General features: G+C 50.0%; 2 protein-coding genes across 2 annotated transcripts; both read right to left on the reverse strand.

Annotated features, from left to right (window-relative positions):
• Positions 1–4903, reverse strand: LOC306952644 (thyrotropin-releasing hormone receptor-like; the record flags this gene model as incomplete). The annotated part of the gene is made up of 2 exons (XM_079543371.1): positions 1–393; positions 4130–4903. 2 exons carry the CDS (start codon positions 4901–4903, stop codon positions 1–3), a joined length of 1167 nt encoding a protein of 388 aa, XP_079399497.1.
• Positions 4904–11216: 6313 nt separating this feature from the next.
• OCSTAMP (osteoclast stimulatory transmembrane protein) lies at positions 11217–15324 on the reverse strand (the record flags this gene model as incomplete). Its single annotated transcript, XM_079543171.1, has 3 exons — positions 11217–11516; positions 13026–14055; positions 15281–15324. The coding sequence occupies 3 exons, from the start codon at positions 15322–15324 to the stop codon at positions 11217–11219; spliced, it is 1374 nt and encodes a 457-aa protein (XP_079399297.1).
• Positions 15325–15984: the final 660 nt, after the last annotated feature.

Here is a 15984-nt window from a genome sequence, read left to right on the forward strand (position 1 = left end):
TCAGGGTCCTGGTGTCTGTGTGGCAGCCCTGCTTCTCCTCGCGGGTGCAGGGGGACAGTTCAGGTCATCCAGGTGAGTGCCATGCTCGAAGCTGCCCTGAGAGCCGTCGTTCGCTCTGCTATAGAGCACCGGGATGCTGCGTGGTGTGGGCACCTCTGTGCTCTTCCATCTGCACCTGCAGAGCTTCCTGAAGGCAGCTCTGAATCTCTGTGACATCAGGCTGTAGATGATGGGGTTGATGGCACTGTTCAGGTAGATGCACATCCGGCAGAAGAGGAGGAACCAGATGTTGAGGTACGGGGGGTCCACAAAGGAGTTCACCACCACCAGTGTGCGGTACGGCAGCCACAGAAGGGCAAAGAGGACCACCACGACAGCCAGCATCTTGGTTACCTGGTGAGTGGGGAGATGGAGAGGAGAAAGAGCCAGGTGAAGCTAAAGCTCCAGCAGAGCCTTCCTGCAGACAGGTAATTATATCACTCCTATCAGTTGCAGACAGAATCACAAACCATGAGACTCTCTACTCCTCTCTAAATCTGTTTTGTTCGTGATGCAGTCTTGCATAAGGAAAACCTTTAACTGATAGATTTTCACCCACCACTCACGGCCTTCCATCCAAGGCACTGGTACAGCTGCCCAGGGAGGCGGGGGAATCGCTGTCCCTGGACATGCTCAAGAAACGTGGAGATGTGACACTGGTTAGTGAGCATGGTGGGGTAGGCTGGGGTTGGGCTTGGTGACTTTAGTGGTCTTTCCAACCTTAATGGTTCTGTGGTTCCTCAGGACCAGCAGCCATCAGTCTGGAAATGAGTTAGAAATAATCATGGGAATTTCTGTGGCAGGGAAAAAAAAAAAAAAAAAGAAAGAAAATAGCAACAGATCAGTGAGGAACTGAAGCTGTGCAAAAGTGTGATGCTGAGTTTTGGGGGTGCCAAGGTAAATCTCAGCTGCCTGGTGCATACTGGTTTGCTGCTCCCTCCCAGGGACAGGGCTCCTGGTACAGGTGAGACTGCCTGGAGTCCTGCATGAATTCCTGACTTGGCTGATATGGGAGTTGCTCAGCTCATCAGTGTGGGTAAATTTAATTTACAGAGCAGTGGAGGAGCACTCCATCTGTATATTAGGAACAATAAGATATTGAGAATTCAGAATGGAGCAGTAATCACCCTCAGCTTGACTCAAATTGCTGAAGAAAATGTTTTGTTTTTTCCTCTACTGAAACTCCAATGATCTTAATAACTTCAACAGCTCTTTTTGGTAGGTGGCAATCATCCTCCAGCAAGCAGTCACAGATTACGTGCGTCCCCGAGGAGGAAAGTATGAGTAAACATCAATGCTGCACGCATATTGAGGCAGTGGTGTTTCAAATGTCAGAAAGGCGTTGTGCAATGACTCCAGCCCTCTATAAGGAAATGAGCACTTGGATCACACTCAGTCTTTCTGCTTTTGTTGGAGTGTTCTGTTGTTTGGTTTTTTTTACTTAGTTACAAACAGCGTTGCCTTCCTGTAATGCTTTGAGTAGAAACTGTGCGTGGTGGTAACAGAACTTTCCCTACAAGAAAGGAGCAATTGTCAAGCTGAGACCAAAATAGAGGTGTTTTGCTGCATGTGGTTAAATGGGGATGTGAGGATGCTTCCCAGAGTGAGATCTCACAGCAATACCATGAGTGCTTGGGCTGTTGCTTACACTGCAGCGTGCTCTCTGCCTCTGGGGAAGATAGGGGTTGGTACAAGATGTGCCAGAATCTGGCCTCAGAGCTTATGGGGTGGTTGGTCATATTTCTGTCTGAGGTTTATATCCAGAGAGTGAAGTTAGTTTGAACAAAAATGCGATAACAGCTGAACTCTACAGCGAAATGCAAGCAGCTCCTCTGGTTAGGTGACTCTAAGAGCAATTTGTTTAGGACGTAATCCCCCTGCACCAAGCAGTTCAGTGCTCCTCCTGGGAGACCCGGCAGGCTCTGCGCTTTGCCCATCCCGTGGAGACAGAGCTCCTTTTGAGGCTGATGCAGCTCTGACTTTTTGGCTGCTGTCTCTCTCCTTGTTCAGGAGCACGAGAGAAGTGTGAAGTGTGAGCTGAGCTCTGCGCAGCAGTGACAGAGCCGGAGGGTGCACACAGCACATCCCCGGGTTGAGAGGTGTGTTTGTTGCAGTCCTTTCTGAGACCGAACACGGTGAAGCGTTGTACAGAACCGGTCATTCATCTGCTTTTCAGCCTCAGTGCCTAAGTACCTGCAGAGTACCTGCAGAGGTCGTTAGGAATCCCTCCAGCGGACCGGAGCACGGAGGCGGCTGCAGCTCGGCCCATGCTTTGCTCCAGCAGAGGATGGACACCGACCCTCCCCCCCCGCCCCGGCCGGCAGATCCTCCTTCACACCCTCGCGTTTGGAGCCTTTCCTATTAGAGCCGTTTCCGGCGCTGTGTCCTCACTTCGGATGCTCAGGACAGGACCCTTCAGCTCCTGGTGACATTTTCAAGGGCTGTCAGCACTTCCCCGCAGTGTGACAGACAGGTGCCATCACCCGGCACGCCGCCTCTTTCCTCCCACCACGGCCGCGGGTAATTAACGAGCCAAGAAAACCAGTTAGGAGCTGCTCATCATAACAGCCCTGCCGCACTCGGGCAGGGTTTGCTGCTCCTGCCTCAGACCGAATCCCCGCCATCGGAATTTTGCCCCGTCCTGCTCTGCCCCTCCGGCCCCCTGTGCCTTCCCACCGCAGTTTCTCTTGGAAGTGTCACTGACCCTGCGGGGCTCTCTGACTTCAGGGCGTTGTTTTTCTCCCCGCAGACAGATGCAGAATCACGACTCACCGCAGCTCCTGCACCTCCACCCATCGCACTGTGAGCTGCCAATCTCAGGCAGAGCCAAGGAAGATGCTCTGTAGGACACGGCTTTGCACTGCTGCTCATCCTGCCCCAAACCCTTATCGATGTACCTGTGTGGGGCACAGATAACTTGTTTCTCTTGTAAACCAGTCCCTCAGCAATGAATCAATTCATAGACTCATAGAATCATTGAGGATGGAAAAGAGCTCTGCAGTCATCTAGTCCAATCTCCAGCCCATCACTATCATGCTCATTATCTGGTTCAAGCTGGGTCCTCATTTTGCAATTAGGAATTCAACACCTCTCCAAATCTTCCAAAGTCCAGCGAGTCAGAAGCAAATCGCTCCCAAATAGTATGATAGTTACAGTGAAACACATGGACAGCCCTTATCTCTGCCTGCAAGGCAGGACTGGGGAATCAAACAGATTTACAGTGTGGCTGTGACAGAGCTTTCCCTTCTGGATGAGCAGCTGACTCATAACAGCTTCTCAGAGGCTTCAGCTGAGCTTTTGTTTGGGCTATTTGTTGGTAATGGTACAAATCATCACATAGCTCCCTATACAGTGAGAATATTGATTATGAAATCATTAAACACAGTGGCATCTTTACTCCTGTGACCCCAGCTCTGAGATGTAAGCCAGCCAGGGGAGGTTTTGTCTGCTGAGATACTGCAGAAGGTAATGGAGATCTCAAGAAAACTGCCAGAGAAAAGAGCACAGAATGCTTCCAGGGATTGGAATGCCATCAACCAGCCCGTAAGTTCTTAAAGAAATATGCACTCCTGAGATGCTCATTCAGCTTCTGTGACTCTGAATCATTTCTCCTGGTCAGTAGAAGACCCTGTGCAAGTCAAGCAAGAAGTTGGGGAAATAAGAACTTTGAGGGGCTGAAACCTACTGCAAGCTGGCTGGAAATAAAATCTTGCTTGCTCAAAGGCAAGAGGAGTGGCGATTTCAGAGTCTTCAGCTAGTTTCCAAGCTTCAGCCCTTAACTTTGATACATACCATGTCTCAGAGCTTGAAATATGAATGGGACAGCCTTCATGCAAAGACCCATGCACAGATACTGACTCATCCCAGGACCTAGCAGGCAATGAGTATTAATTATCCACCCAAACCCCTGCACTTCAGTCACTCCCAGTGAACGCAGGCAGCTCTGCAGAGCTCAGTCAAGGCAGAGGGAGCCCATTTTCCAGCAAAGTGTCCCTCCTGGCTCCTCCAGGAGCAAGCTATTGGAGCACTCCCCCCACCCAAAGCACCAATCCCCTGTGCACAGAGCCTGCAGCCCACCGGGGTTCCGTACCTGCTTGCGGGAGCTCAGGATCCCCCTGCTGCCCAGGCAGGATTGCTGGAAGGAGCCACCTCGATGTGCTGAGCCCAGGGCATGCTGCGGGGCAGTGGGCAGCGGGCTCATGTATAGAATGCGGGCAATGAGGCCGTAGAGGACGGCTGCAAGTCCCAATGGTATGACGTAGAAGACAGCAAAATCCAAGAAATAAATGGGCATGTAAAGGCTTCTGGAGACACGGTAGCCACAGCTGACCTGTTCTCCATCTGAAAACGTGACCTGGGACGTGTCCACTAAGAAGAACCACATGAGGCAATAGAGGGAGGTGAAGATCCACAGCGAGAAGATGATGCGCTTGGCGCGGGCCACGGTGCACAGGAGCTGTGCCTTGATGGCATGGCAGATTGCGATGTAGCGCTCCACTGTAAAGGCGGTGATGGACCAGGCGGAGATGTTGATGCCCAGGTACTGCAGGTAGGTGATGCAGAGGCAGCCGACGTAGCCGTACACCCAGGAAGACACCACTTCAGAGATGTTGGGCAGCCCAGCCACAAGCAGTACCAGCAGGTCGGCCACAGCCAGGCTCACCAGGTAGCAGTTGGTGGGGGTCACCATGTGCTTGGTGCGCAGCACCACCAGCACCACCATGGCATTGCCTGCTATGCCCACCCCGCAGACGAGCAGCACCAGCAGGATGGTGACCACCTGGAGCTCCAGGGGCTGTCGGGGCATCCTGCCCAAGGTTTGGTTGCCCAGCACGGCTCCTGGGCTGGCTGAACCGTTCTCCATGGATGCTGCACCGATTCTGCAAGCACTGATGAGCTCCCCTCCTTCCCAACCATTTCCCCCTCCCTTTCTTCTCCACCCACCTCTCCTGCAAATCCTCTCCATCCTCCTACCCCCCTCCACCCCCTCCCCCCCCGCTGAACCACTGCTAGGAGGAGCGGGGAGCATTCAGAAAACCCCAACCCCTGCAACCTCCTTCCCACCCCTGAGGACTCTCAGAATCCCTCCGCACCCCCTCATGCACCTGCTCCCCACTTACACTTGTTGGGTCCTGGTGCACTGCTGAGCCAAGGAGAGGAGGAGGAGGCACAGGAGGAGGTAGAGGAAGGAGCCCAGCTGGGGTCCTGTCTTCCTTCCTCATCTCAGGAGGATGGGACCAGTGTGATTCCTTCCCCATTTCCTTTGGGCTGGAGCAGAGCAGTGCTTTCCCTGGGGGTCTTAAACCTCCTCCCATCAGCTGTCCCATGGTCACCCCATCTCAAAGGAACAGTGGTGTCACTCCACTGGGGAAAGTCTTACCCACCCTGTGCTGGGAGCTCTGCTGGACGGGCTGGGCTGTCTGTATCTATCCCAGGCTGTGAGATGTGTTTCCCACCAGTCAGGTTAATGCAGCAGCAGCCTGACTCTGCTGTCAGCTCTTGCTCGCTCCTGATGTCTCTGCAGAAAATGTATTTTCAGATGGAAAGAGCAACTGTGATTGCTAAGATAGAGTGCTCATCATACCCAACCTGTGGAGTGGAGGAAAGGGCGAGGAGAAAAGCTCACTTTTCAATTAGATTACATTGCAATTAGAAGCAGAGCCATGCCATTAATCCCAGGCACAGACACCCATCTCCAAAATGTGAAGGATTTCCAAAGCTAAGAGATTCCAGTGTAGGGCTTCAAAGGCACATTTCCAAGCGTGGGTGCTACAATCCCAGTGTGGATAAAAAAAACTCCTGCCCAGCCCCATGCTCTTCTGCCTAAACAGCATTCTGTCCCCAGGCTCTGCCTTGCAGTGACAAATAAGACTTTCCCCCTTTTCTCTGGGTATGCCCCCAGTTGGCTTTACAGGGTGCAGTCACTGCAGTTTTTCACTCCCTTTTGTGACGTTTTGTTCAGCTTGGGCTCAGTTGTGAAGGGCAAATGCCCTCTTCTTCCCTTTCCTTTTCTTCCCTTTGGACTCACTGCCTCCTGCCCCAGGACTTTGCTCTCTGGATCAGCCCTGGGCTGGGGATGCAGTGGCAGATCCTTGCCATGCTCATCTCTCCTCAGGATGCACTTTGTGCTACCTTTCCTCACTTTTTTAATAGATTCATATTTCATGGTACTGTTTCATGACAGTGTTTATGCTGCATTCCCCTACTGAGCTGGTATGATATGTACAGAAAGGCAGGATGCAGCTCATGCAGCTGCTCTTCACCCACAGATAGCACTCGCTGCTGCAGCCAATCTGATGGTGTCCATTACACACCTTCCTGTGATGCCGGGGAGCTGACAGACAGAAGGTACTGCCATGCTCATCAGTCAACATTGCTGTCCTCTGTCAGGAACACTGCCTGGCTGCTCTGACTGCAGCATCCTGGCTGCTCTGCGTGCTGCTTTTAGCAGAGCTGCCATACATTATCTCTCTCTGAAGTTGCTCCCTGACCCCACTGTGGCTTTCACCTACCTTGGCCTTTCTACAATTTCCTTTGGCTGCTGTGGGCTCATCTGGTCCAACACACAGAGAGACCTTTGAGATTTAACATATTTTGTAGACACTGCTGGGAAAAAAATGATCCTCTCACCCACCTTTGTGGAAAATACCTCTCCATTCTCTGGTGCTTCACAATCTGTACATATTACACCCATAAAACTGCACCACTGAGGCTGTACCAGCACTCAGTGATGGTGAAAGTAGAAAAGATGCAGCATAAAAAGGTCACAAATGGGAGGGTTTGGGGCTGGACTATGGAATTTTAGACTGCAGAGGTCTTCAAAGCCCAACCCATGGCCCCTAACCCAACCAATGGCCAGAACCCAATTAGTGGCCATAAAACCAAACCATTGCAGTAGTGTCACCAAGCACAACCCTGACCCCAACTCTGTGGCATTGTGGTCACATGGCAGCAGTGTTTCCCTAGATGACAACAGGGAAGTTAGTTTTACTCCCAGCCCCATTTTGTGGACACAGAAATGCACCTTGCCACCCATTCCAACTGCGGGGAGTAACTGAAGATTGGAGCAACCTATAACTAGTTAACATATGCAGATGTGATACTTTTTCCACACTCCATTTGCACACTGAAATAATCTCTGGCAGTGACTTCATTTCCTCTGTTGATTATCTGCAAAGAAACCTACAAAGAGTGTGAGCCCTGGGCCATCCTGGCTGTGAGCATTTGTCTGGAGTGACTGCCACTGCTTTCTCCATTGAGTCAGAGTGAAACGTCACACAATCTTCAGTTAGAAAGAACCAAAATGAGGAAAACCGTGGTGCACTGCAAATCACTTGTGGAATCTCTGCAGCTGTCTCATGTCTTCAGCTCATTACAGTACATTTTGGTTCCTCCTGGGGGGGGAGGAGAGGAATCTCTAAAGGCTCTTGCCCAAAAGAATGGTTTTCTGACAGTTCCCAATTCACTGTGCATCTGACTGTTACTCATAGACAGCAGCTGGGATCACTGCAGGAGCAACAGATGCTGTGCCTGGTCGTTGGCTACTGGTCCTGGTAGTCGAGGACCATCCTGTGCAGGGTGGGAAAGGGAGCAGAGCCAGAACACAAGGCTTTCCATGGCTGTCCAGCCATGTACCATAGCATGGAATAGATTTCATTTATGTTTATTCATATTCCCTTTTCTAAATCTTGGGGTATATAGCCATTACTTTTCCATTTCATTTACTTTGCAAATGCTGTAGATAGGATAACATAAAAATGTAACATAAAAACGGAGCTTGATTAAAAATCAGGAAGTATTTCTGGAGAGGTGGTTGAGTGATTCTCTGCTCTGGTGGATGTAGATTGGTGGCTCTGAGTGAAATCTTTCCCAGTGTACTGCCTCGGCTGGACAGTTTTTACATTTCCTCCTCAGCATATTAAGGCCATTCATCCCCTGGACAGCCAGCCATAAGCAGAAATTTAGCATGTATTTTACTTACAATTGCCTTGTACAGGGTGAAAAATCCACAAAAATTCACCACAAAAACCCAAGGGTAACCAGGGGCTTCAGGGCACTCCCTGTCCCATGGCCGAGGACCTCCCACCCCCTGCTGCAACTGAGCTGGTGAAGGAAAGAGCAATCGATGGGCCTTTCTATGTGTAATTAACACTTTTATTTAGGTTAGAAAGAAATTCCAAACCTCCACAAGTGCAAGGGAGAAAACAAACAAACATGTCCTAGTCTGGCATCAGCAAGGATTTGAGTTGGTGTTGGTGTTAATGAGTGATGGGGGAGTTGAAAATGCCTGACCCTTCTTCAAGGTAGTTAAGGCTACCCTCCACCTGCAGCAGTGAATGATAGGTGACAGGTATCATCATGACTTTCCTTCCTACATTCAATAAAAACCCTTTTGGCACCAATGCGATGACAATTCATGATTCTCCATGGTGTAACATGTCAACTTTATTGCTTCCTCCGTCATGAACCAACCCCAGCATTGCCACGACAGAACTCGCTGATCTCCTACGCTCCAATGTTTCTACAAAGCCCAAACTCTTCCCTTTCTCTCATCACTGAAACCACAGAAACTGGTGTCGTGTGTGCAAAAAATTCATACAAATCTCTTTTTCATCCCTGAAGACCAACCTGCAAAATGGCAATGGCAGCACAATGCTTCAGGCACAGGTTTATGACAGCTGTGATGCTGGAGGCATAAGCAGAGTGGCAGTACCTGACACTGATCATTATCCTTTCAAGCTGATGCAATTACCCTAATCAAGGTTTCTTCGATGCTGAACTTTGGTGTTTAAAAGTACAAACTTTCCATAATCAATCTTTAGTAGTTAAAATTTAGGAGGAGCTGAAGGAAACTGGAAAAGAGAGCCACTCTGGGCTGAGGTTAGCTTGTCCTAGCAAAGAGGAATTTTCGGGTTGAAAATGGATATTTCAGAAGCTCCTCCCATGCTGCTCAAATGCCCTGGGAGTGGGGCACTGCCAGTGTGAAGGATGCAGCGGGAACCTGTGGGTGGGACTCAGTCCTCTTAGTCCAGATCTGTGGTCTTCTCTGCTCCAATTCCTCTGAACCTGGGGGACCCATCTCTGAGCAAAGCCATTGGGACGACCCAACACTGCCCTGACTTTTCCAGCCTCATCTGCCCCCGTACCCCATATCTCCCCGTATCTCCTTCTGCATGCCCCAGCAGGGCTCCTCGCTGCTCCATGGGCTGACAGCTGGGACAGGCCCTGGACACCAGATTCCCAAAATGCTACTGGCCAACACTTTAACAATTTCTTACAGGGCATTAAAAGATTGCTACACATCTCTTGCCAAACAGATGAGTCTTTCCAAGGAAAGCTGTTTTTGATGTGCTCACTGGATGGCACTGTGCTTCTGGAATGGTTTGTGGCTGTAGGTTTCCTTGCTCTCCTTACAGCTCCTTAACTCCTGTCCCCAGGTAATTTTGGCTACTCAATTGGCAAATGGGAATCTTTTTGCTTTCCCCAAACAGAACATCACAGAGTATTAGCTGCAGAAACCACATATGGCACAACTGCCCAGGGAGGTGGTGAGGTCACCATCCCTGGAGGTGTTCAAGAACTGTGGGGATGTGGCACTGTGCTCAGTGGACATGGCGGGATGGGTTGGAGTTGGACTTGGTGACCTTAGAGGTCTTTCCAACCTCAACAATTCTATAATTCTCTGGCAAAGCAGCCTAGCTGCCGCAGAGGGGGAAAGATACTTGTATTAATCACCTTAACAGCAGGGAATTAAGAAACCTGTGGAGATAAATATACCGGGGTTTTGTTAGATTGATGCTCAAAAAATAATCCAGATCTACTTTGTTTCAAGCTTCTCAGAAGCTGATAGATCTTTGTGCATCTGCAGCTGCCACTTCACTTCTGTAATTTAATCTCTTTGAGGTGCATTATACCAAATAATTATCTTAATGAAGACTCTAATGGGAAAAGAGAGGGAAATAATAGATGTGCTTTGAAGAAATGAAGCTGCAAAGTTGCTTTGTTTTGAAGCTGGCACTGGTTTAGCTCCCTCTCCTCCTGGCTCTTGTCCTTATCCAGGTTCTGATGTGCCTCTTTCAAAAGATATGCTTCAATGATGGATTTTTACATATTAGTTACAATATCACCATTTCTGAGTTTGAAGCAACCCAACACGTAAAACTAGCTATTGCTTTAGCAAAGCCCAGCCTTCCACGTCCTGCCCCATCCTGCTCCCTGCAGAGCTCTGGCTCCAATGTCAGGTTTCACTCCACCACTTCTATATTCTCCTGGATATTGGCCTGAGCTGACCTTTTTTTGGCTGCTTTCCTCCTCTTCTGTAGTCCTCCAGCTGCTCTATCTGTTACTCTGGAGAGCCCCGGTGAAGAGATTTCAGCAAGTCCTCACGCACTGATTCCTACTCTCTCCCATGCCCAAGAGGTGCTTCTCGGTGTCACACAGTCTTCAATTTCTTTCAGCAGGTTAAAACAACACTTTATATCATAAATGATATGCATTCTAAATAATAAGTAAATAATAATAAATTAATTAATGCTCCTGGAGATTTTCAAGAGAAGTGTAGATGTCTCACTGAGTGACATGGTCTAGGGCAGTCAGAGGCATGGGCTGATGGTTGGACTGCATGGTTGTTGTGGTCTTTTCCAACCTTAATGAGTCTGTGATTCTACAATTGATTTTTAATCAACTCTAATGTTTTGGGTTTTTTTGCTTGCTTCCTGTAGGGATCACTTCAGGGAGAAAGGAAGTGGTTGGGTGAGATGATCTCATAGGTCTTTCCAACCTAAAGATTGTATGAATCAATGAAGGGTGCACTTCCTCCAGCAGTGACATGGGAAGGTGAAGGAGCACTTCCTCCACCCACCTCCCACGCACACTTAGCCTTGCATAATGCTGCCAACACCCTCACAGTCATAGGAATTATCTTGGGTTCCTTTTTCCAACATTTCTGGATGAGTTCTAGATTGAATTAAGAGAAGAAAGTGAATGCAGCTCATTTTTTCTCAGATTAATCAAAATATCACTTCTGGCCTTTTTCTCTCTTAAATTGGCAAATATTGCTCCCAGACTCCAACCACTTCTCTGACTCTAGAGAGTGAATTCTGTGATCCCTTTGCGTATCCAGTTATTGCCACAAGCTCTCTGTCATTCCCTGCATGTCCAAAATTGTCCTTCATTTCTCAGCTGTGTTGTTTCCTGTGCTGCCGGGACAGCTTGCCATAGAGGTAACGTGCCCGCTCGTCCTCCCGGCTCTCAAAGAAGGAAGCAGAAATTTTCTGGCACAGGCGGCGTGCGTAGGTCTCCAGAAACACGGTGGCGTAGATAATGCAGAAGAGCAGTCCCACAACCAGCAGCACGGAGGGGTTGGGAGGTATCGGGGGGCTGATCCTGCAGCCGGCAGAGCTGAAGGTCAGGGAGTGGTGGTAGCTCCTATCAACGTCCTTCACGGGAAGTGAGATTTTCAAGAAGTCTATTTCAGCCTGAAATAAAGAGAGTAAGAGGTTCAATGAGGTATGAGCCTGGAGGTGTGTGGTTGCTGGTATAGCTTGTTTGAGTGCGTTGAGATGAGGGTACTGAAGCACAAATATACTTCAGGCAGGAGTTGTGGGTGCTGAGACCCTGGCGTGGTGGGATCCAGTCTGGCATCGTCATCTGCTGCTGCAGGATTCACACCGAGCCAGAGCACAGAGAGCAGCAGGGGCTGCATGTTTTAACAGAAAGGTTTGTTTCTAAGCCCTTATTGCTTCACTATAAGCAGTTATCTGAGCTAGGAAGTGCACAGGCTGGGGCAGGAGGAGGATGGCAAGATAAATAGGGAATTAAAAAGCATAATGAGAATTAGAATCACAGAATCATAGAAACATCAATGTTGGAAAAGGCCTCTAAGATCATCCAGTTCAACCGTCCACCTACCATAAAAATTGCCCACTAAACAACATCCATCAGTGCCATATACTTGTGGTTTTGAACAGCCCAGGCGTGGTGACCCCACCACTTTCCTGGGCAGTCTGTGCCACTGCATCACCTCTCTTTCTGAGAATCAATTCTTCCTTATTTCCAACCTGAACCTCTCCTTGCACAACTTAAAGCCACTGCCTCCCATTCTATCTGGGGAGCAGAGGCTGACCCCCACCTCACACAACCTCCTTCAGGGAGCTGCAGACAGCAGTAAGGTCTCCCCTGAGCCTCCTTTTCTCCAGACTGAACCATCCCAGTTCCCTCAGCTGCTCCCCACAAGTCCCCACTGTGCTCAGACCCCTCACAGCCCCGTTGCCCCTCTCTGGACGCGCTCCAGGCCCCGATGTCTGTGTGGCAGTGAGGGCCCACAGCTGAGCACAGCACTCGAGGTGCGGCCCCACCAGAGCTGAGCACAGCGATGATCACCTCCCTGTCCTGCTGGCTGCGCTCTTTCTGATGCACACCGGGATGCTGTTGGTCTTCTTGGCCACCCTGGCACACTGCTGGCTCACGTTCAGCGAGCGTCGACCAACACCCCCAGCTCCATTTCTTCCACACGGTTTTGCAGCCACCCTGCCCCAAGCCTGTAGCAACGTGTGGGGTTGTTGTGACCAAAGTGCAGAACCCAACGCTTGGTCTCGTTGAACTTCATCCCATTGCCTCAGCCCAGTGAGCAGCCTGCCCAGGTCCCTCTGTGGGGCCTTCAGGTCCCATTTCCTCCCACCTTGGTGCCACCAGCACCTCTTTACTGAAGATACACTCAATTCTCTCACCCAGATTATCAATAAAGATATTAAACAGGGCTCCAGTACCAGCCCCTGGGGAACCCCACTCATGACTGGTTGTCAGCTGGATCTAAGAGGATATTAAAATAGATTGAAACTGGGGAGTTTTGTGAAACAGGATACTGGGTGACAGAAAGGCAGCGGGCAGGGCTGTCCCCAAGGATCTCCTGCACACTGAGCAGCATCACAGCCCAGGGCAGCGCATTAGAGAAGCCAACCCATCTGTGTGCCCCAAGCAGCACTCACCTGGTATTTGATGCTGAGCGTGATGGGCACTGTGGACAGCTGAGCCATCCTCCTCACTGCCACGTCCGCTACGCCAAAGACGAGGTGCTCCAAGGCCACCACCACCAGCACCAGCAGCAGGGCCACCGAGAGGCGCAGCGCCTGCGCCAGGCACAGCATCAGCTCCTCACGGGACAGCCTGAGGCCCGTGGGGCGGATGAGGCGTTGGGCTGAGCCCACCAGCAAGTGGGAGGCTCCTCCATCCTCAGCCAAACGCTGCAGCTTCTTGGTGATGTAAATGTTGTCGAAGCGGAGGTTGGTGAGGTAATTCTTCAAGTACCAGATGGACTCAAAGCAGAGGTAGAGCACGGAGAAGGCAGCGACCAGTTTGTTGCCTCCTCGCACACAATCTTTGACCAGCACCTCGACAGCCAAAAAATCCTTCCTGGCTTTCTCGCCAGCGAGGTGCACCTGGTTAATCCAGGAGTTGTTCTTCACCAGTGAAAACTGAAAATGTCCATCCATGGGCTTCAAAATAGCGTAATTTTTTATTTCATCCCCCAGCTTCCAGGAAGCGTTCTCCAGCAGATCAGTGGAGTTCAAAAGGCTCTCAGAAGAATTCTTGGAGATGCACAGGATGACCTGCAGTAAGGTCTTGATGTTGCTGATGATGTTGGGGGTGATGTTAACCACTGCTATCATGATGCAGGCTGACAAGAGGAGCTTCCGGCCCTGCTTGGTGCCCAGTGTCGGCATGGTGATGCTGAAGGCACAGCGCACAGGGTGCAGCAAGAACAGGGCAAGGAGGAGGAGCAGGCTGAAGGTGATGGCCATCGCGATGGAGATGTGCTTGGGGTACTCCAGGGATGCAAAGAGCCAGTTGTAGAAGAGGCCTCCAAGCAGCACGGTGATGCAGGAGCACTGCAGAAATAGGGCCCACAGCTCCCCGCTGTCTGCTGGGACTGGTTTGGAGTATATGGACCATTGCTCTGTCATGATCCTCTGCAACTTTGGGAACAGGGAGTCTTCACAATAGGCGTTGTCATGCAATCTGTGCAAAGAATAAGCACCAAGGTGTTAGTAAGGAAATATAAAAATGCACTAATCTGGGGAATTTGTAACATCCCTCTCTGATCTCGCTCTTTGCCTCTCTGATACCTGAGTTGCTGGCACTGGGGTCTTCCCTGCAACCATGCAGGCCAGGACAGTTCATAGCATTTGTTGAAATCGCTGTCTACAACTCCTGAAAGGAGGTTGTGGCCAGTGGGGGTCAGCCTCTGCTCTCCAGTCATAGCAACAGGATGAGAGGCGGTGGCTTTAAGTTGCATGAGAGGAGGTTCAGGTTCAATATCAGGAAACATTTATTCTCTGAAAGAGTGCTGATGCAGTGGCACAGCTGCCCAGGGAGGTGGTGGGGTCGCTGTCCCTGGAGGTGTTCAAGAAATGTGGAGATGTGCCACTGAAGGACATAGCTAGTGGGCATGGTGGGGTGGGCTGGGGTTGGTCTTGGGATGTGAGGTCTCTTCCAACCTCAGTGATTCCATGATTCTATGAAAGATCTGATACCAGTTGTAAGCAACTCCTCCTCCTCTAATATCATTAGAAAAAAACATTATATTACTCTATAAAAAAGAAGTCATTCAGAGTAGGCTGAACTCTTTAGCTGTGTTTAAGAGCAGGTTTGGTGGCTTCTTAGAAGAGAGAGAAGGGAAAAAAGGACTCCCAGCTGCTCTGGAAATTGTTAGTTAGCTCAAAAATAAGGTGCTTAATGGAACAGAGGAGCTGGAGCAGGAGCTTTTGCCTCCCTGCTTCTTAATAGGAGATGAAAATCCAAATAGGAGACTCAGCAAATCTATGGGTGACAAATACAGAACTGATCAGAGAAAACATTGTTTCACACAGATGCCTTAGTGACAGAGGAAATCTCCAAAGTTAAGAATTTGGCTACTGCAGGCAGGATGAAAAGTCCCAGGGAGCTATTTAAATGCCTAATGGAAACAAATGTTTGGGAAGAAGTACTATTTCTCAGGCCTCTGATGTGGAATGACTCTCCAGAGAGCAGAAAACCTGGCGGGGAGAAGGATTATCCCACTGCAGCTTTCAGTCCTGTCCCAAGGGCGAGACCAGCCAGGAGAGCCCATCTGTCCTAACCTGGCAGCAGCAGCAGTAACCCCAGAGTGGGAATTGTGCCCGGCTAATCCATTTACCAGACGTTTGCCAGTGGATAGGCAGTTCAAAGCTATTGGGACAAAAAGACTGAAGCAGGTATTACATACCTGGATGACGAGATGTGTCCCTGTCCTGTCTGTAGGCTCCCCATGTTCTGGTGCCCTGTTACTCCCACTGTGGATGCTGGAGGCAGCTGCTGGGACACCCACAGGAAGACACCAAAGCTGTCAGCACCAGGCAGCCAGGACTCAAAAAATGGGCTTCATAAGGCAATTTGAGTCAACAGATGCTGTATATTCCTGCTGTGAGTGGACAAAGCTGGTATGTGGAGCCCAGGAGCAACCCTGCTGTCAGACTCCCTTGGATCTTGCTGAAGTGCAGAGGCTTGGTGCGATGACACGCTGCTGAGAGAAATGAGTCCGCTCCATATGGAATGAGTCAGTACTATATGGAAAGACTGGGGGGAACAAGGATCACATGGGAGATGGGGTGTCACTGTCCTGAATTGGGAAATCAGCTGTCTCATCCCAGCAGTATGTTGAGCACTTAGAGAAAAGGGGCTTTCCTCTGGCAGGCATCAGTCATGGCCCAAAGGCACTTCTGGGCATGGAAGGCTCCAACAAATGCTCTGGTCACTGTTGATCAGTTCTGGCAGGCTGCATTTCTCTGCTGAAATTGTGAACTCATGTGCTGGGCTCACAGTGCTTAAAGGGCGACTCCTCAACAACTCTCACTTCTGTACCCTTCCTTGGTGGAATCTGGCTGCTTCATTCTACCTAACTCAAAGAAGTTTGCATTTAGGAAGCTTGAC

The sequence above is a fragment of the Tetrao urogallus genome (genome assembly GCF_951394365.1).
Source record: "Tetrao urogallus genome assembly, chromosome: 16".
NCBI classification, from domain to species: Eukaryota; Metazoa; Chordata; class Aves; order Galliformes; family Phasianidae; genus Tetrao; species Tetrao urogallus.